At 31.5% G+C, this 20403-nt stretch overlaps 1 protein-coding gene across 4 annotated transcripts; it reads left to right on the forward strand.

Moving 5' to 3' along the window:
• Positions 1-7601: 7601 nt before the first annotated feature.
• Positions 7602-13892, forward strand: LOC8287608. Of its 4 annotated transcripts, XM_048377214.1 has the most exons (10): positions 7749-7889; positions 8056-8208; positions 9189-9280; positions 9727-9865; positions 10823-10954; positions 11062-11211; positions 11483-11657; positions 12096-12940; positions 13043-13212; positions 13298-13892. In XM_048377214.1, exons 2-10 carry the CDS (start codon positions 8128-8130, stop codon positions 13446-13448), a joined length of 1935 nt encoding a protein of 644 aa, XP_048233171.1. In that variant the 5' UTR covers positions 7749-7889; positions 8056-8127; the 3' UTR covers positions 13449-13892. The 4 variants fall into 4 exon arrangements, with proteins under 4 accessions (XP_015571075.2, XP_048233171.1, XP_015571074.2 ...); XM_015715589.3 differs by lacking the exon at positions 7749-7889 and adding an exon at positions 7602-7732 and having other exon boundaries at positions 11483-12940; XM_015715588.3 differs by having other exon boundaries at positions 11483-12940.
• Positions 13893-20403: the final 6511 nt, after the last annotated feature.

Genomic DNA, 20403 nt, shown 5'->3' on the forward strand with positions numbered 1-20403 from the left:
GCCGTGGTCGAGCCCATGGTGATCAGCACGGGCGGAGTCCAGGTGCTGAGCCACTACCAGCCATGATGGAGGTCGTGGTGGCTTCAGAAACTGTGCTAAAATGGAATTCTTGAGGGTCAAGTGTTGATGGTTCAGCACGCCCAGAGTCCAAGCCATGCTCAACCTTGAAATGGTAGCCCCTGCTCAATTTTGATGGATTCTGGTCTGTATTCGCAACATATTTCCCCCTACTACTGATAATGTCCATCGATAATCACCTGAAACATGAAAGGAACCAAAACACAGGTGATTCTGGCATAAAACAAGATAACTATGCACAAAAATGGAAGTAATTGGGCATATAAACATGTATAAAATAATGCACATCAGGGTGCAAGACCTATTAGCTCTCGCCTTTGTAAGGTGAACACACGCAGGCTCAACTCTATACTCGTGTAGGTTCAACCAAGTCCCTTTGGATTTAAATTATTAGTACAAAGCGCAGTCATTTTAGCACTTTTAGGCATTTGGAAGCTTGAACCCGCGCGGGCTTAGTTCATGCTCGCGCAAGTTCTACCTTAATAGCCTTGTGCATCTTTAATTTTCTTGTTTATAATTCCATACTTTATTTATTATTTGTAGCTCTTTATTCAACTGTTACGAGGCCCTAAAGGCTGTGGTTTGTAATAATTTCTTTTTAGTGCCACGATTTCTCTAATCCCTTTCTATGTATGTTTAATTTTATGCTTAGAATCATCTTACATATAAATAAAGGATAAAATTGGATTTAATAACTATTGTGATCACCCCACATGCAAAGATAATAAAATCGGAAGCTTACCAAAGTAAGCCCCCATATTATGAAACCGGCACTAGATTAGGGTTAATAAAAATGCAAATGATGTGGGTACCAAAGCGTGTGAACGATAAAACCTAAGGAACCAAAGTGCCTCCCGATTAGGACTAGTAAAGGCACCAATGTGCCTCCCATCTAGGATTAGTCAAGGTACCAAAGTACCCCATGCTTAGGTTAATTCTTGTCTTTCTCACGTCACATGCTAATAAGATGAAAAAGGTTAGTAAATAAAATGAATATAGGGTAAACTTAGGCTAAGACGATTTTATTAGGATAGGCAAAGACTCGTCTGCTCTAGTGGAGGCTAAGCTTCACCGCCTAAGTAGATAGGGGCACTTTCAAAAATATTCCCTATTCGTACCTAACTTTCCGAACCTAGAATCTTTGATATAGAGAGGGGGAAACTTAGGCTCTTCATGAGGGGTACGAAGTCGTCATCCTCACTCTCGAACTGTCCCGATCTTATCTGGTGTGACTCCTTCTCTGAAATAGTTTGAAGACCATTTTGTAATCCCTTAGGGCCTTCAACCGAATGACTCATTTCGAAACGAGCCTAGTATGAAGACGGGACCCCGAACCAATAATGGAAACCCATAGAAAAGGTCGGCTGCTCACACTATGCTTTTAATTAATTAAATAAGCTCACTTAGATTAAGGTTATCCAATTAGGCCTCAGCATGTCAAACCCTAAAAAAGGTTGGATTCATATCCAATCTTTGATTCACCTTACTCATTATCTCTAAAGACTTGAGGATCAACACAATACGGTGACAACTTGAGGGCTCCAAAAGCCTGCATTATCAGCATCCTCTTCTTTTCTTCTTTAATTTTTATAGTTTTAAAAACATGATTAAGGTTGATCTCAGATGCTTTATATGACTTATGTGATTAGATCTAGGGTTATCAATGAATTAATATGTTTCTGCCATAATTGTATGTGTTGTGTTTTATAATCTGCTAACATGATTTATGCTGGGTTTTAGAATCTGATAACATATCCTCTATTGGATTTTTGAATATGGTGATTTGAATGATTAAGGTTACATGTTAAATTTATACATTTTATGATATTGCATTTAATTATGTGATTATTCTGTATTTTAGGATTATGTGATTCAATTTAGGATCTGCCATGTTAAGTTCCTATCTCTTTATCAGTTATTCTCTTTTTAAAAAAAATTCATGTGTTTTGATTCATTTAATTGAGTTTTTTTATGTTTCTATCTTGTTTTGTGATATGTATTAATCGATTTTTGGCTTATGTGCATGGATTTTGGCTTCTAGGCAAGGAAGATTGAAGAATCAAGCAAAATCGACCGAAACCAAGCCCTAGAGTTGACTAGCTCTGTGACCCAGACCAATATGCTCTGCTTCAAATTTGACCTAAATTCAGATTTTTTTTGCAATTCATGTACTTTGTAACTCAATTTAGTTGGTTTTCCTTTTTCTTAGTTGTAGAATGGTTGTAATAGCTAGATTTATTTTTCTGTCTTTATTTTTATTTTACTTTTGGATGTATATCAAATACCTACTATCTGATTGTTTAATAAAACTAGACACAGAGACATTAGACCTAAAATTGCACTTTAACATGAAATGGTAGTTAGGGATGGTAGTCGGGCGGGTATTTTTGGGTACTCAACCCTACCGAACATTAATAGGACGGATTCGGATAATAATAAATGGGTTTGAAATTTAATTTTACTACCTGTATCGGATTTGGGCCAGGTTCAGATTTGAACTCGCGGGTACTTGTTACTAGAACCCGATTATATAAAAATTTATTATATTATATTATATTTTTATTACTATTTTAAATTTTATTAAATTTATATTTGGATTGTAGTAATATATTGAGTGTTTAATGTTGAATATTTAAATTTAGTTAGTTTATATTTTGTATATTTTGTTTACATTAATGTTTTTTAATATATTTTAGAATTTAATTATTGTAAAAGAGTATCCATTTAATTACTCGAATATTTATATAAACGGGTAGGGTATTTGCTATCCATTTAAATATCCATAAATATATTTGATTCGAGTAGTATGCAAGTATTTCTATTCGAGTTTATGAGACTTTGGATAATAAAGAGAATTTCTTAAACGAGTTTGGGATGGATTCAGGTACATGTATATATTAATTAGGTTCCAATTCGAGTATCCTTAAATGGACGAGTACCCTACCTGTTGCCATTCCTAATAGTAGTCCATTAGGTCAATAACTTAGCATATTGAGCTTAAATTAAAATCCATACAAACTGTGGACTTTTGCCATGCTTTTAATTCATAAACTGGGCTCTCTTAGATTAAAGTCATTCAATTGAGCCTCAGTATGTAAAAAGGGTGGTCCATTTAGGTTAAAAGATTTGATAATAAAAACATAATCTGCAATGGGTTAAATAGATGGGTCTATACATATTTAATAGTTTAATTAGGCTAATAACTTAAATGAGGATTGGGCTTAAATAAAATGGGTTAGACCTATGTGGACCTCATATGTTGTAATGCTTACTTGTATAAATATAATTATTGTGCTTATAAGGAGTAGCCCGTTAAACAATAAAATTAAAAATGAGGATACACAAATATGGAAGTTGGCTTCCCGATCCATCTCTGAATGTGGCAAAGCTTCTTTATGGTGGCGACTCCCATCTCTGCGCTAGTCTCTATGAATAATTAGTATTTTCCTATTAGGTTGAAAAGTCTTATAGTAACGTAGTCACTCGAGACACTTGGGTACGCACCCGAGACTGCCGCTCAGACGAGGGTATACAACAGATAGAATGATGTATCCACTTGGAGAGGAACCACTCGGTACTTGCCTCTTAGCACCGATAAACACATGATAACATCTGGCATAGATAGAAAGTCCCCCAAGACAACTTCATGAGGGGGAGTAGGAGCAGTAGTAACAACGGTAGAGACCTCAAGCTCTAAGGACAAGATAGCCTCAAAAGTCGTATGTCTAGAAGTACATCAACTATGGGTGTGGACATTAGAAGAAGACGCCCCAGCAATAGCGGTAGCACATGGAATGCCCGGACCAACCCACACGAAAAGTGAGGTCCTTATGAACTCTAGATATGCCCCAAGCATGACCTCCTAGGTCTCATCAAGCTAGAAATAAGCACCAGCCTCATCTAGCTCAACCGCTTCAAGCTAGTGGGCGTGAAGCATGTCTATCGACAGCAGTGGAAAAACATAATGGTTGGCGGGATCCTCCCTCCAATCGCAACGCTGGCGCCCAAGTACCATGCTTAGGTCTTATGGCCATCCATCATAAAGTTGCGCTTTACTAGCGAGGAGGCCGACTCATGGCAGCAGTCCACCCAATCTCAAGACCCTAGCAATCGATAAGCACTTGCAAAAGCAAGGTAACAAATCAAATAAAAGCATGTAACTTGGTGCTCTTTACCTAATCCCAGGTCAAGGCATTACCAATGCCGTACCACCATGCAATTTTATGCACAATCCTGCAATATTGCCAAAGTCGCACTATGTTACATTAAACTATACAGTATTTTGCAAAGCTATACAGCTTTGAATAATACTGTGCTCCTTTGCAAAGTTGGTCTTCATTAAAATTATTTGACCAAGTCTTTTCCAATGCTTTTACCGTTCAAGCTTCCACGAGATTTAAAAAAGATAATAATTTTTCATAATTAGGTTTTAAAATCCCTTTATATCTACTTCTAAAATTCGATGTATACAATTATTTAATGTTATTATACGAATTTATTACTTTATGTTATTTCTAGTGTCTTCTTTAAGAGAAAAATTTATATTTTTAGAATAAATTATTTTAAATATCTATTAAACTAATTATAATTTTAATAATCAATTAAATTTAATAAAAAATCTTAATATTGTAAAAACTACTGATTTTATTTTTTTTAGTGTATTCAATATTTAATATTCTATATATATAAAATTTCGAGACATAAGATTTTTTAACATGTATTACTATTTTTGATACATAAATTTTTTATTTTGACACGTGTACTTATTTTTAACACATGAAATTTAAGCTTGTGCGTAATTTGATACATTTTCTATTAATTTATTAATTAATAAGTTACATTCTTAATTTAAAAAACAGTTGTAATCCTAAAAAATAGCCTTTTAATTATAATTTTAATATTGCATTAACTAACAATTTGGTATTCTAATTACACAATGATTCTAATTCTAAAAATAATATTTTAATATTATATTAATTAATAAGTTAGCTTTTTAATGTGTATATATATAAGATTTTGAAACATAAATTTCTTTTGACAGATAAAATATATATGTAAATAGATATATAAAAATATACATATATATTTATTTATTTTTGACACATAAATCTAAATTTATATGTAATTTCATAATTTTTTAATTTATTAATTAATAAGTTATATTAACTAAAAAATTACTTTACTAATTGGACAATAATTCTATATTTAGAAAATAATATTGTAAATATATCTTTAATGTTATATTTTGATAAAAATTTCTAATTTTAAAATATAGTAATATCTCTATAATTCTTATAGTATTGATTTATAGAACAATAAAAATCAATTAATAAATATTTTGAAATAATTTTATATTATTTCACTAGTAAAATTAAAATATTATTTTTTCAAAAGAACATATTGTTTTTATTTTAAATAATTATAAAATATTGAGTATTCTATTAAGTTTTGTCCATAATCAATTTACATTCTTATGTATAATCAAAATAATAACAATAGTCGTAGAATGCACATATAAATTATTTAATTCTACAAATAGTAACATGAACTATATTTATAGTATTCATTTATATAATTTTAAAAATTAATTAATAAATATATTTAAAATAATTATATATTATGACACTAACAAAATTTTAAAATTTTAAACTTTTAAAAGAAAAATTAACCATATTTAATTTATTTTTATTTTTAAGATATTATAATATTTATAATATATTAAAAATTCTATTAAATTTTATTTATAAACTCAATTTTATGATAATAATAATAATAATAATAGAATACAGAAACTGAAATAAATTGTGCTTTAGCTTCGTTGAGCTTGATTCAACATCTCATCTTTAAAGCTAATTAGAGTGGACAAGGAAGAGATTGTTATATTCTAAATCCGAGTACGTAATTAGGATCAAATACAGGTTTGTGTTAATAGAGTATTAAGTTTCGCCCGTTTATAAATCATAAGATTGAGCTTATAGGTTCAATTTGATTACCAACTCATACTATTATATGTCTAATTAATTAAAAAGACATAAACAAATTAACACTACAAATTTAAATTCACTCCAAGACACAATAAATTATTAACCTCTAAAATCATTCTTTTATTATGTTTCACCTCCTAATTTTATGTTATATTATTACTAGTAATTTTATTATTATATTCTAGTGTATTTCACATTTCTTTTTACATAAATTTCATTTTTAATAACGCATCAATATTTTTATAAAGAAAATACTATACATCATAATTAAAAGTAAAGATAGAGAAAAATAATTCTATTTTTCTAAAATATATAAATAATTATTTTTCATCCTCTCTGAATTTAATTTCAAACATTAATATTATAATTTTAATTTATAAAATAACTTATAGATTTGTTAGATAATAACATGTTTATTATCAAAAATTATAAATTCATCAAATATATATGTGAGGTTCATATAATATTATATATGCATTCATAACTTGAAAAATTGATTCATTACTAAAAGTGAAAAATATTAAGAAAAATGATATATAAGCATTTAGTATTTTTTTATTATTATCTTTTATAATAAATAATAAAAAATTAAATTTTTTAAAAGTTTATAATTTTTAAAATAATAAAATAATAAATATTTAATGAAAAATAAAGTTAATTTTTAAAAATTAAAATTTAATAAAATTATTAATTTATCAAATATCAAATATAAAATAACGTTATAAAATTTATAATTAACTAGTTCGGAATATGGCTATTTTATTATTCGAATGACCATATAAAATAAAAAAATAAAAAAATTAGATACAATTAAAAAAGCAAACAAACAAGAAAAAAAAAAGTATTAACAAGAATACTCGTATACTTATGTACACACATTAGTCTTAAACCAAAAAAAAGTGTTGTAAATTCTAACTTTTGAGCTCTTGCATGTGTTAAATAATTCAAATATATATTGGTATGTGTATCTGGATTTATGGTATAATTCGACATCAAGAAATCAAATTTCAAAATGTTTATTTGGTTGTAGAAAAATTTATGCTCACCATTTTATATATATACAATAAAATCTATTTATAATAATATACTTAGCACCAAATAAAATTTATAATTGTGAAAAAATTATAATATAATAGAAGTTTAAATACTAAAATTCTTTTCTTGATTTAATACTTTATTATGTTAGATAAAATGATAATAACGAGAAATAAAATATGTTAATATTTTACTATATTATATAAATAAAATTAATGGGAAAATAATAATAATAAAATAAAATATAATAAAATATATTATTTTTAAAAAATATATATATTTATATATATTTTAGTAGATAGAGGAATATTTTTTAAATAAAATTAAAAAAAATTATAATTTATTATCATTTAAAATTTAGTTTTATTTATATTTGGTTCAAATTAAGACTGGTATTTTTTGTGATTACATTGAGATTATCTCTATAAATTTTCAGGACTGTAGAGAGATTATTCCTATAAGCTTTTAATATATGCGTTTGATATATTTTATTTTAAGAGAAAAAATGCATTTAAAAATTTTATGGCTACTATTCATGACAAGACTCATCACTGTAATGGAGACACATCCTTCATCTCAGTTCTTACAAACGCAACAAATCCAGAAGACATCAAGAATAAGTGGTATCAACTGAGGTAGGCCCTTATCTTAACCATGTGTCGTAAATACTGCCTCTAAACGCAACCAAATTGACCCAAAAGAATAAAAGTAGAAAAATATAAAAAGTTGCAGAATCCCCGTTTCGTCATTTTGTTTAACGCATTTGGCGGAGAAGACAATCCAAAAAGCCAAGTAATAATAAATAATTTGTCTTTCTTTATGCGCGTTAAACATTCCTTCTTCTTCTTCTTCTTCTTATTATTATTATTATAAAGTTCTATATATCATTTCACATTCACTTCGCTTTATAGTTGCTATTAATACTTAAAGACCAACAAGGAAACTTTGCTTTTTTTAGGTTTCATTTTTATTATTTTTGGCGGGAAGTGTGGAAGTAGTAATCCGCCCGCCAGCGTTGTCGTAGGAAATAATGGTGGCGCAAGGAGGCGACTCTTCTCCTTCCTGGGCTGAGTCGACTAGCTTTCGTCAAATCGACGACGTTTTCTTGCAGGTACATAGATTAATTTATCAAGTTATACTTCTTACTTTTGTTTTTTATTTTTCTTTTCTGCAGTCTTTTGAATTTAAGATAGTGTTATATGTGTGATTTTACAAATTTAGAGCGAGAATTTCACATTCAAATTCTTGAGCTTGAAGGTTTCTATGGATATCTTCAAGTACTTGCCTGTTATAAGTCATGGAGCAGTAAGTGATTAAGTTATTGTGATAGGTTATAATCCAACAGTTTGAGCAATAGCAAATGGGTTGTGCAGAGATTATGGCTAGATGCCCCGTCACTATAATAGTATCTAACCATAAACAGATCAGTGTTTTTTTTTTTTTTTTTTATAATTTCAATCAATAGACTATGGTCAACTTGCAACACCTTCACTTGAAGCAATGCATTAGTATGTAGAGTGAGAACTCATTACAGTATGATGGAATGTTAGTTGTTTAAGGGGAACATAAAGAAAAAAATAAAAGACAACAAGACCAAATGGAGAAATCATTCGGAATGGCTGTAAAATCACTGACATTGATTAACATATAAATTTCTGGGTTTCAGTTTCTTGATGCATAAATGATGAAGAAGCTTGAGATAATGTGGCATTTTGAATCTCTGATCTTTTCTCCTAGGAATATATACTGAGTGAAAAATAGCTTCAGATAAACAAAACCCTTGATTGGTTTTGATTATGAAATAATTGAGGAAAGCACACTTGAAAACGTTGCACTTATAATTGAAATTTGAAAGTGATGTAAAACAAACTTTTCTTTATTATCATTAGTTTTCCTATTTCGTTCGATAACTTCTTCACATTTTACATAATATTAGAATTAAGTTGCAAAATCTGGCATATTTCTTTAGTGCTCTGAAAAAATTTATGTAGATGGACAATATTATCATAGCAGCTTTTTTTTTTTCTTATTTAGCGAGGTAGTGTGAGACATTTATTTCATTGTATTTTATTATTTTTGTGTTCTAAACAGACTCAAACAAGAATATGGCTGGGAGAAGTCCTTCAAACAAGATTAAGTGAGCGGATCAGCATTACGGATTTACTTGCTGATGGGGAATTGCTGTATGTTTCTATGGATTTCTCACCCTGAAACCTTATATGATTAGATGGACTAGAGAGGTGGCATCCATTTCCGCATTATGATTTTGGCATGTCGTTATCCTCTTGAATTGACCTCTGCTTCATCACTTGATTTAGTTACAAAAACAATGATTTTTATTTTTTTCCTGCAAATGGATATGCTTTCTTCCTATTATATTAAACTGATATATGCTATGTTACTGTATTCCATTACCCAGATGGTAAAATAATGTGAATGAATTACCATAAATAAGCCCTCTGTTTCTTTTTGAATATCTTCTGATCTTTAAACATAAATATGCTCTCTCTTGCCTGTTTCCTTTTTTTATGTCTACAAGTGATATTCATAAAAGCAAGTTTCGCAGATAAAACGTTCATATGAGGTTTATATTCGACTATATTTCTTTTTTTCTTTTTTGTTTTTATAGGTTTGAAGTGTCAAGAGAGTTATGGAAAATGATGTTGGAAAAGCATATGGAGCTAAAATACAAATATGAATACGAGCCATTTGCTTCTAGAAATAGTGGGAGGTATATGCCTTACTCAAATGTTGATTCATTTTTGAAGGTAAGCTTCACTCTTATGTTTCCTTTGACGTGACAATTTTTCGGTTATAGCAAATATGGTTCAGACATAGGTCATATAATCTGTCCAATGCCACATGGCACTCTTTGTTAAGAAACACCCAAATTTGCATGTAGAATTCTAAACTCCATGACCTGTCTTTCAAATGCGCAAATTCAGTGCTTCTCTCATTCTTTTTAGCTTCGCTATTCCTTCTCCGCTTTATATACTATTTATGGATTATATGTATCTTCTTTAAAAAGTCATATACAAAGTTTATCTAGTTGAAAGGGTTGAATTTGGGTGCTGATTCAAGAGATGTAATCGATTTGTTTAAGAATATTTTTTCTCGCCAAGTTCTTTGTTACTAATTGAAGAAAAAGTTCCTCTTTTCCTGATAGGTTTGAGGAAGTTGTTAAGCTTTCAGGTGTCTGAGAGAGAGAGAGAGAGAGAGAAAGGGAGAGAATAGCTTTCTTTTACATGCAGCACCGAACAAATGCTTAAGCTTTCGTTTGAACGTATTTTAGTTTGTCGAATTACTTAAGCTATTCTCTTAATTTTAAGGAGTGTTTATATGCCATGAAAGAATACCATTTATGGCATTTTTCCAAACAATTTATGATGCTATTGCAAGATGGTGAATGTATTAGATGCATAATATAAATAAAAAACTTATTTTGGTTTTTAAGGAAACCCTGAGTGAAATTAGCTTAAATAAGTTTTTACACTCACTCATGATTTAGTGATCAATTTCCATAAAGCATCTTTATCGGACAGTTGTGTTTCTTGACATTCTTATATTGATAATTAGGTTAAGTTTATTGACCATTGGGGCGAATACTAAAGGAGTCTTTTTATATGGCATTTTTCTGCTCTTATTTGCTCAATGTATTAAATTTGTCAAATAGCCATAAATTAAGTAACTCATTCATATACTTCGGCATTATGTTTTATTTGTAGATTTGCAAAATCCTGGGATTGGCCGGCATTGATATCTTTTCCCCATCTGATGTTGTTGAGAAAAGAGATACTAGAAAAGTTTGTATGTGCATACGTGCCCTTTCAAAGAAAGCAAGGTTGAGGCATTTAAATGTAAGATGCTTCTTCAGTATGTGATGTTATACCCTTATCCTTGTTAATGCGGTTTACTGTGAAATTGATAATTTCAGCAGATTAATTGGACAATGTTTTTGTGATAGGTTCCAGATTTTGATATAGTTACATGTACAGCAGCTATGCCTACAGATATGGTTGGATATATTCGAAGAAGCTGGGAGATCACTTATTGTGACTACTCCAATTCTTCTAGCCTCAGTAGAAACCATGAATTACTAGAAAGATCTCGGCAGGTACATAAATAATGTCACTTTACTCTTCAAATAGAAACGAATTCTGTTGTAATCTAAGAAATAAATTTTCTAATAGGAATTGAATTGGATATGATATTTCATTATGTTAGATCATCATTCTCACACCTCATCTTTCAACATAAGAGGACTCACTTTTTTATCATTTGTTTTGAACTGAATAGAAAAACCAATAATTATATGTTTTCAATGAAATTGCTTAGGTATTAATCTGTTCATCTGATCTAACATCTTTTCAATTCCTTCATTATAGAAACATTTGAATTCTATTGCTGGAAGAAGCTACAATTATTATGAAGAGTCTCATAGTGCAGAAAGAAACTTTTCACCACAATCAGATAGCTCAGCTGCCATTTGTTCGTATAGTCCAACTTCCCAGATAAGCTCTGTATCAATCAATTCTCCAGGAGTATCCTCAATAGTCGAAAGTAATTATTTTGATCAATATTCAGAACAGTTAGATGTTCAAAACCAAATACGAGATGAATGCGTCCAGTATCGACAGGACGCAGTATGTTTAAATGAATTAACAGTCTCTTGTCTCTCACATCATTTGGAGTATGATCAAGAGCAGGATAATATGCCATCTCAATCTTCTCTGGATTCAAATGTTACCTTAGGTAGTCTGGATTTTAGTGCTGAAAGTCGAGCTAGAAATAGCCATAGAAATACTTTAGAGGACCAAATATATGTTGATCCTAGTATGGAAGATCCCTCAGTTGTGGGGGATTCTGCGGAATGCAGCAGACCAGAAAGTAATACCACTGATGATTGCCCATCAATATCAGCTATTATTACCCATGAAACTTGTCCTGGTGATTTTGGAATGCTTGATGGGAAAGACGGTCTTTTTGATGCATGTGTAGGTGTTGGCTCCTTTAGCTTGGAAGAATCTAGAACTCCTGAAAGTAAACTTAGAAGCCAATGCGTTGATGGTGATGATGTTGAGGTGTTTTCTATTGCCAGTGTGACTTCCAACTTAATTCCAGAGCAGAACTTGGACTTTTTTAATCACTTGGATGCAGAAAAAGCATTTAAAAATGTCTGGGTTCCTGATTCAGCACAAAGCAGCCCAAGTGCTTTGGACGAGAAATGCAAGGAAGGGTCCAAACCTCAAGATGTTATCAAATATGGAAAGCCAGGTCAGAGATTAACAACGAACAAGAAGGAAGAAGCTCTTCATGACATGAAAGGCATGGATATTGGCTTCTCTAGTCCACAATATTTAAATAACTGCAATGCTAGATATTTGGATCCTGCGATCTCATATGATAACAGCATGGACATGCCTCAAACAATTCCGAATGTTGTAGATGAGGGAGAAAAGCTGTTTGCTGGTCAATCCTGCTTTGGAATTGGGTCTCCCCAGTGGGATCAGAAAGGAAAATGCCAAATTGCTGTAATTCCAAACACAAATAGTGGTCATGGAGCTTCATGTGTATCTCTCTCACCACTAGATTTGAACAAGGAAAATCTTCAACTTTTTCAAAAAGTTAGAGGAGGTGCCTTGTGTCTGGAGAACATGGAGTCTTTTGTTGCTGATAATGATACAAAGGTGAGTAGCCCCAATATGGTCAAATTAGACTGTGATAATGGCAAGCAGCCAAATCAATGGTTTTCATCTTCATGCTATGATGACATTATAAGCAGAAGACATGAGGACTTAAATGCTTCAAGCAATGTTGTAGTGGAAAGTGAAAATGTCAACAAGGTGCACGTCTTTTTATTATTGGTTATGGTATTTGAGTTTTTCCCCTTTGTATTATGACTTCCAATTCCAACTTTCTATAACTTTAGTATTCTTGGTACATAGGATGAAGCGAGAAATGAAAACTTGCAGCTGTCAACAGATGAAAATTCAGATGGAGTTGACAATCCTATTGTAGGAATCGCAGAGTGCAAGCCTCAGAAAATGCCATTTCTTAAATCTGTTGTAAAGGGAACTGCAGTTCTTGGTGCTATGTTTCTTTTGCTTCACTTCAGGTTTGTTCGAATATGACTTACTGATCCAAATGTGTATATTAGATGACCTACACTTGCCAATTTGTTTTCCTAACTTGCATCGCAGGAAAAGTGGCAGAGAGAAATCAAAGGAGTCAAGTGAGCAATCTAATAGAAAAAGGAATGTGAATGGTGGGGATTTCTTATCAGTGAAGGGGCAAAGGAATCATACAGCCGATGGTGTATATCCAGCAGAAAAGCTAAAGCTTGGACATTAATAAGATGGAATACAAGTTAATCAGGGATAAATATTTGAACTATCAAGCGTGGGCATAGAAGCATATATGAAAGCAAGGGAGGAGAACTCAGATTGGAATGTGTACAATGGCGGAAGGAATTTATAGGTAACTAGTGGATGAAGAATGCATGATATATAAAATAGAAAAGACGACCAATTCTGATGTAGACAAAAAGAAGGAAAGACTTTATGGAGGTACAAGAAGAAAACAGCGAGTGCATATGTTTATACAGAAGCACATCTGAGCTGTTCCTTTATGGATGGTCAATTTGTCCCCAAAGAGTCAAATACATTCAATTTGAATTTTTTCAGGAGTATTGAATTTTTTCAGCAAATACTCCTAAGAACTTATATCCCCGATCAAGTACATTCAATTTAAATTTTTTCAGCAAATAATTATTTGAACTTGTATCTAAGGATCAAACATATCTAATTTAAAAATAATATTTATTTTATTAATTTACCGATACAATATTTAGTGACGCTCTATATAAAAGCATACTTGATAAAATTTAAAATTCAGATTTAATTTATCAGAAAATGACAAGTTATGAGCCTCTTTATTAAGAAAGTAGAAAGTTGAAGTTTGATTTATTTAATCTTTGTAAAGTTAAAATTTGACATAACAATCTTTCAAAAGTTGAAATTTGATTTATTGAATACTTGTTATTTTTAGGTCAATTAATATTTTAAATTTTATTAAATACACTTTTATATATAGCACGTCACTAAATATTGTATTAGTAAATTAATGAAATTAATATTATTTTTAATTTTTATAATTCAAATTAAATCTAAAAATTTTAATATTTTTTCACTTTTTAAAAAGTTTAAGCTTGGTGTATTTGACCCTTAAATTTGGTGAGTTATTTGCTGAAAAAAATTAAATTAAATGTGACATAAGTTTATGAGCTATTTATTGAAAAAAATTAAATTAAATATATTTGACCTTTAAACATAAATTTAAGGAGCAAATTGACACTTTGTCCGTTTCTTTATGTGATGCTATATCAACAATACTCCACTTTTGCAGTCAGTGCTCCTGTTAAGAGACGATTAGTTCTCCCCCTGGGAAATTAGTGCTCCTGGGAAATTAGTGCTCCTGTTATGTTTTTATGTTTCCAATCATAGGCTAGATTAAAATGGAAGCTAGCTTTTGCAAATGTTGAGTCTGTTATTGAGATTTTTGGGTGTTTATCATTTTGGTTTACCAATGTTAAACTTATCAAGAGTAATTTAAAATATCATAAATCTTTTTCTCTAGGTCCATATTAAAAAGAAAGAAATGATTAAATTTTTCATATCGTAGTTAAAAATTATTAATTTTTAAAATTTTCAAAATTAAAATAAATTAAGAAAATTGAAAAAATTTGGTTTTGATGATAATGAATGTTGTCCTTTTTATATTAGGGAAAAAGAAATTTTACATTTGAGCTTTAATTGTGGTATTTTAGAGTTTTAATTATATGTTTTATACATAAAAAATAGTAAAATGTGTGTTTTTACCTCACTTAACTTTAATTGTCTATTTTCAAATAATATTAATTAAAAAAAATTATGGAGTAACATACTTAAAGAAGGAGCTTAAGAGGACGCGTTTGTGTCAAAACTAAAGACTGAGATACGTGGACTTACATCACTTGGGAGCAATTCAGTCTTTTTATTTCTTAAGTATTCTTATTTAGTTACTTATTTATAATAATTAACAGTTGTGATAAGGACAATTTTTAGAAGATTTTATTCATAGTCGATGCTTTATAAAGAATTAGATATTGATTGTTGGATATTAATTTAACGCTCGAAACTACCATGATGTGTTATCATTTATTTATGAAGTAAGCAATCTATCTCATAAGGTTAAGGAATATGAATTCCGAGATAAATATATGGGTGCTTGTTACAAGAACAAGTTCATTGAATAATGACCCTATTGAGTAGTCCATATGGAATTTATCCCAAGTGTCTATGGACAATACTCTTGTGACAATCATGTAAGACATGATTCTTAGACTTGAGATAACAGTATTATCTTATATAAGGATTACTACACTTTAATACTATCTTATATTCTTCTATCCATGGAGTGCTTAAGAAATAATCATTGGGTATAGTATTACCAATAAAAAATTCATTGCCCAATGTAGTATATCATGGGATCTTATCCAGATGATTCTTATATATTTTAACATAGAAATCCTTGGCCAAGATTGTTTAAATGAAGATTATGGAAAGTGTTTCATAGATCTTATTCAAGATGTTATATGCAATTATCAAGAATAAATTAAAAATTAATTAATTAAGAGATAATGGGCCTTGTATAATGGGCCTATGATAGGTTATTATCCATAGATTAGTTTTTACATTAATTAAATTCTATTTCGGATAACAACGCCAACTTAAAGTAAGTTAGAATTTTGTAGAAATCCTAAACCTTTAACAACTTTGATTAAAGGCCATATATATAGAAAGAGATGCATATGGGGAGGTAAGGATTAAGGTTGAAGGGTGGTGGCACATCTAAGAAAGAAAAATATTTTCTTTGAGATACATACCCTAAATGAATTAAACAATAAGATTAATTGATTCATCCCCTCTTACTTAGAACTAGCATTCAATCTCCAACATATCTTCTCAATCTCCTAAAAGTGGTTTAGTGAAATCTTTGCTTAGAAGCTTGTGCCGATCACCAAAAGAGGCTGGTCACTTGAGTAGCTTTAAAGTGCATCAATCATTCTTGAAGAATCAAGAATCAAGAATCAACAAAGTAAGAAGCGCTCCTTGGATTGGCCGAAATCTCCCTTTGTAAGCCTTCTCTATCTTTTGCTTGTTTTGTGTATTAGGACTATCTTAATCAATAAGATCCTTGGTGGGAATTGAGAAAAAAATTAAATTGCTTACATTGCGCCTTTTCTTATGTTTTAATATCAATTCTCAACAATTGAAAATCCACAAAGGCAGCCTAGGAAAATATTAGGGCCAAAGAAAAATTCTTTATACCCGCAATGGGCAATCTAGCAAGATATTGGAGCATCAAACACATCGAATTTGTAAATTTGATCCAAAAGATGACAATACAATCATCGAAATCAAACTGCCATAAGCTAGAGCCTAAAACAACCTTGGTAAAAAGGTATAAGAAAACCTCTAGACTAATTGGGGATATGCAATTAAACTTTTATAATTCAAATGGCTCAATGTCACTCTTTGATATTATTAAAAGTATAAATAAACCCAATAGTTAAAGATTTTCCATCAAGTATATGTGAGTCCTTTTTCATTTAAACGCACTAATATTCTTGATACTACAGGTGTTTGCATGCTTGATTTTGAGTTGTTTTTAGAGCAAATTATGTGTTTTTTTATTAGAATCACATTGTTTTAGTTTTCTTTGTGTCTCAGGTGTTTTTCTAGGTACATTATCAAAGTTAGAGAGAAATCAGACTAAAATCGGGAAGAGATAGATGAATCGGGCGCGTTAGAGTATTCAACACGCCCGTGTTGAGGAGCACGGTTAGGGTTAGAAGGCGTGCTGAAATTCCTTACCCATGGTGAGAAGAAATGATGTGTAACACGGTTTCCGAGAGTGACATGGCCTAGGAGCATGCCCGTGCTAAGGAGCACGGCCCAAATTCAAGCCGTGCTGAAGAAGGCCAGATGTACAATTTTAGCTCAACAGAGCATGGATCCAGCACGGCACAAATCCAAGTCGTGTTGGATCCCGAAACTTGATTTAAAAGAAAACATCAAGAAAGAAAAAAGGATGCGAGGGAGTGTGGAGAGACAAAATTTTGGGGTATTCAAGATATACTTTGAGAGCAACCTTCGAGATGATCAAGAAGAGGAAAACAGAGACGAATTCCACTTCAATATCACTCAGATAACTATTCTTGAGGATTAGATTGAAGATTCAAAGGAAAAAAGAAATAGATCTTGAGCTGCAGAGATTGGATTCAGAGTTATTCAAGAGGGGATAGCATTTCCACCATTTGAGAAAAGGGTGTTCATGTTCTTTTTGATTCTTGTTTACTTTGTATTTGATTCTTGTATTAGTTTAATGATGAACATCTATAACTAATCTTTTTAAATCCATTTGGGGGTGATTTTTAGCTATGCTAGGCTTGTTTTGTACTTAATTGATTAAATTGTTGATTTAAGATTGTAGTTTTCATTCAAGTATACTAAAATCTATTATTTCTTCTTCATTGTTGAATCAATTTAAGAACTCCTTTGTAATTGAGAAATTCAAATGAGTTTAGAAAACTGCTTGTGATTAAGTGATTTGCATCTTAGAGATAAGTGTAATAACTTACTGGAATAAGAATTAGACATTCTTATTAGTGGTAATTTAGAGATTAATGCTATTTTAAAATCAATTGTTAGGAAGAGATTCCAGCTTTAGATCTTTAGGATTAAGAATTGGTTAATTCGAGAGAGAGGCCAATTCATTTAAGAAACTATCCACTGATTACAATTCTTAATCAATCAATTCATAATTTATTATTTTAAAGCCGGCTAGCTAAAGGGATTTCCAATTGGGCTAACTCATCTCATTGTCTTTTCCAAACTTTCATTCTCTTTGTTAATATTTAGTTCTCATTTGCATTCTCAATCATTTTTAGTTAATGATCTTCACCACCTTTTGATCGGTTAGATAATAGGAATAACGTAGTAGCAGTAGCTTCTCAGTTCCCCTGGGATATAACATTGATACTTGCCATAGTTAGATTACATTCGATCGGTGCATTTGCCTATAGATTGCTAGTCGTGTTTAGCCAGCATCAAGTTTTTGGCTCTATTGCTGGGGACTTGTTTTGGGAAATATCATGAACTGTGTGTTCTTGTTAATTTAGCCATTTATTCTTTGTTCTTTATTTGTTTTTATTTGATTTTATTCTTTTATTCATTTGTGTTGTTGGTTATTCATTGTTTTAGGTAGTGTATGACCATGAGATCCAATCCTGATCTAGTAGACCCTCTACTAGAACTAAAGTGATCCCTCACGCAGTTGAGGAAGTAGTTGAACATAGAGGAGGAAGAGATTCAGGTTGAGAAAGCCGTAGATGAGAGTGAACCAGAAGACACTACAGTAGAGATGGCAAACGCCAATAACAACAATGAGAATAATTGGACGATGTATGATTTTGTGAGACAATCGTTGGAGGGGACACGAATATGCATTACGAGATCGGCTGTCATCGCCAATAATTTTGAAATAAACCCTAATGTGGTTTAGATGGTGCAACAAACGGTTTAGTTCGGAAGCTTGCCAGATGAGGATCCTAACGCGCATATAGCGAGTTTCTTGGATATTTGTGATACCTTCAAGATTAATGGGACAACAGAAGATGCAATTCGTTTCCGTTTTCTTTGAGGGATAAAGCAAAGTGGTTGCTACAATCGCTACCTCCAAACACTATCACTAATTGGGATTCTTTGGTAGAGAAATTTCTGTTTAAGTACTTTTCTCCCTCTAAAACTGCTAAACTTAGAAATGACATATCTTCTTTTGTGCATTTTAACGATAAGTCGATGTACGAAACCTAGGAGAGGTACAAGGACCTACTGCCATGCTACCCACACCATGGACTACCAATCTGGTTACAAGTACAAACTTTTTCTAATGGTTTGAATTTGGCTATGATGAGCATAGTTTTACACATATTTGCTTGCATATAATTGCGTATGTTCTTAGCAATTATTGTGCTTTTATTCCCAGATCACCCGTGTTTTATGTTCTTTTGCATTTCAGGAACATTTATAGGACCATCATTGGTGTTTAAGCAATTATAGATCAATACGTGCGGAAACGGACGAGAATTCATCAAGATCGGACAAGAGCCCGCGTTGCACATATTGAGCACGGCCTGAGTCAAGGCCGTGCTGACCATCACGGCCTAGACTCTAGCCGTGACCAACCATCAAAACATTGAGCCCTAGTGGCTGGTTCGGTTTCTGCACAATACTGAGTGCGAGAGAGAGTTGCAGTGAGTAAGAATCCCGGAATCATAAGATTCCGAGTGCAAAACAGTAGTGGAGCAATTCAAGAGGCAGTTTGGGAGATTAATCAAAGTGTAGATCTAAATTTGGAGCTGTTCATCCAATTCGAGAGAAAAGGGTGTACATGTTTTATTTTCATTATTCTTTCATTGTAATTGATTTCCTAGATTTTTTTAAACATGAACATGTTTAGCTAAATTGATTAAATCCATTGGGATTTCTTTGCTATGTTGGTTTGATATTATATTGTTGGATTGTTTGAGTTGGTTTTGAATTCTTCTTGTTTTCAGTGTTAATAAGATTATGCATTATTCATGAGACGTTGTGAATTGTGATGTTTAGATTGCTTTATGAGATTGAGAAATCCATTTGGCAATTGGAACTTTGAATAACAAGAACTGGTTAATAATCGCTTAGAGATAAGGATAATTAACTAGCCGGATTAAGAATTAACAAAGCTTAATAGAGGCGGATTAAAGCTTAATGCTAATTTAAGAATCAATCGTTAGGAAGAGATTCCAACTTTAGGTTATTAGGTTTAGGAATTCGGTTATCTCGAGAGAGAAACTGAATTCGGTTAAGAATTCATCCACAGGTAGCATAATTAGACTCACCGATCCTTTATCTTTTGTTCGGTTGCCAACTAGTTTAGATTCCCTTTGGGTTTGTCTTCTTGTCTTGATTATTTCATTTATCAATTACTCCTGCATCTCCCTTAGAACTTAGCTTGTAGTTAATAGTTAGTTTAGAAATTATTCATTATCCATTTTAGGTTAATATAACAAAGAACAAAGGAGTAACTCTGGGCTTTCACTTTCCCGAGGAATACGACCTTGATACTTGCCATTAGTGCTAGACTGCATCGATAGGTACACTGCCTTAGATTGTAGCTAACACGATTAGCGGCCATCAGGCTACTAAGCAAATGGCAGACGCAG

The sequence above is a fragment of the Ricinus communis genome, chromosome 7 (assembly GCF_019578655.1).
Source record: "Ricinus communis isolate WT05 ecotype wild-type chromosome 7, ASM1957865v1, whole genome shotgun sequence".
Lineage (NCBI taxonomy): Eukaryota > Viridiplantae > Streptophyta > Magnoliopsida > Malpighiales > Euphorbiaceae > Ricinus > Ricinus communis.

Coding starts and splice junctions, on each gene's coding strand:
- LOC8287608 (XM_015715589.3), top strand. CDS start 8,128: ATGGTGGCGCAAGGAGGCGACTCTTCTCCTTCCTGGGCTGAGTCGACT. Junction 8,209..9,188: donor TCGACGACGTTTTCTTGCAG/GTACATAGATTA, acceptor TGTTCTAAACAG/ACTCAAACAAGAATATGGCT. Junction 13,213..13,297: donor TTTCTTTTGCTTCACTTCAG/GTTTGTTCGAAT, acceptor CTTGCATCGCAG/GAAAAGTGGCAGAGAGAAAT.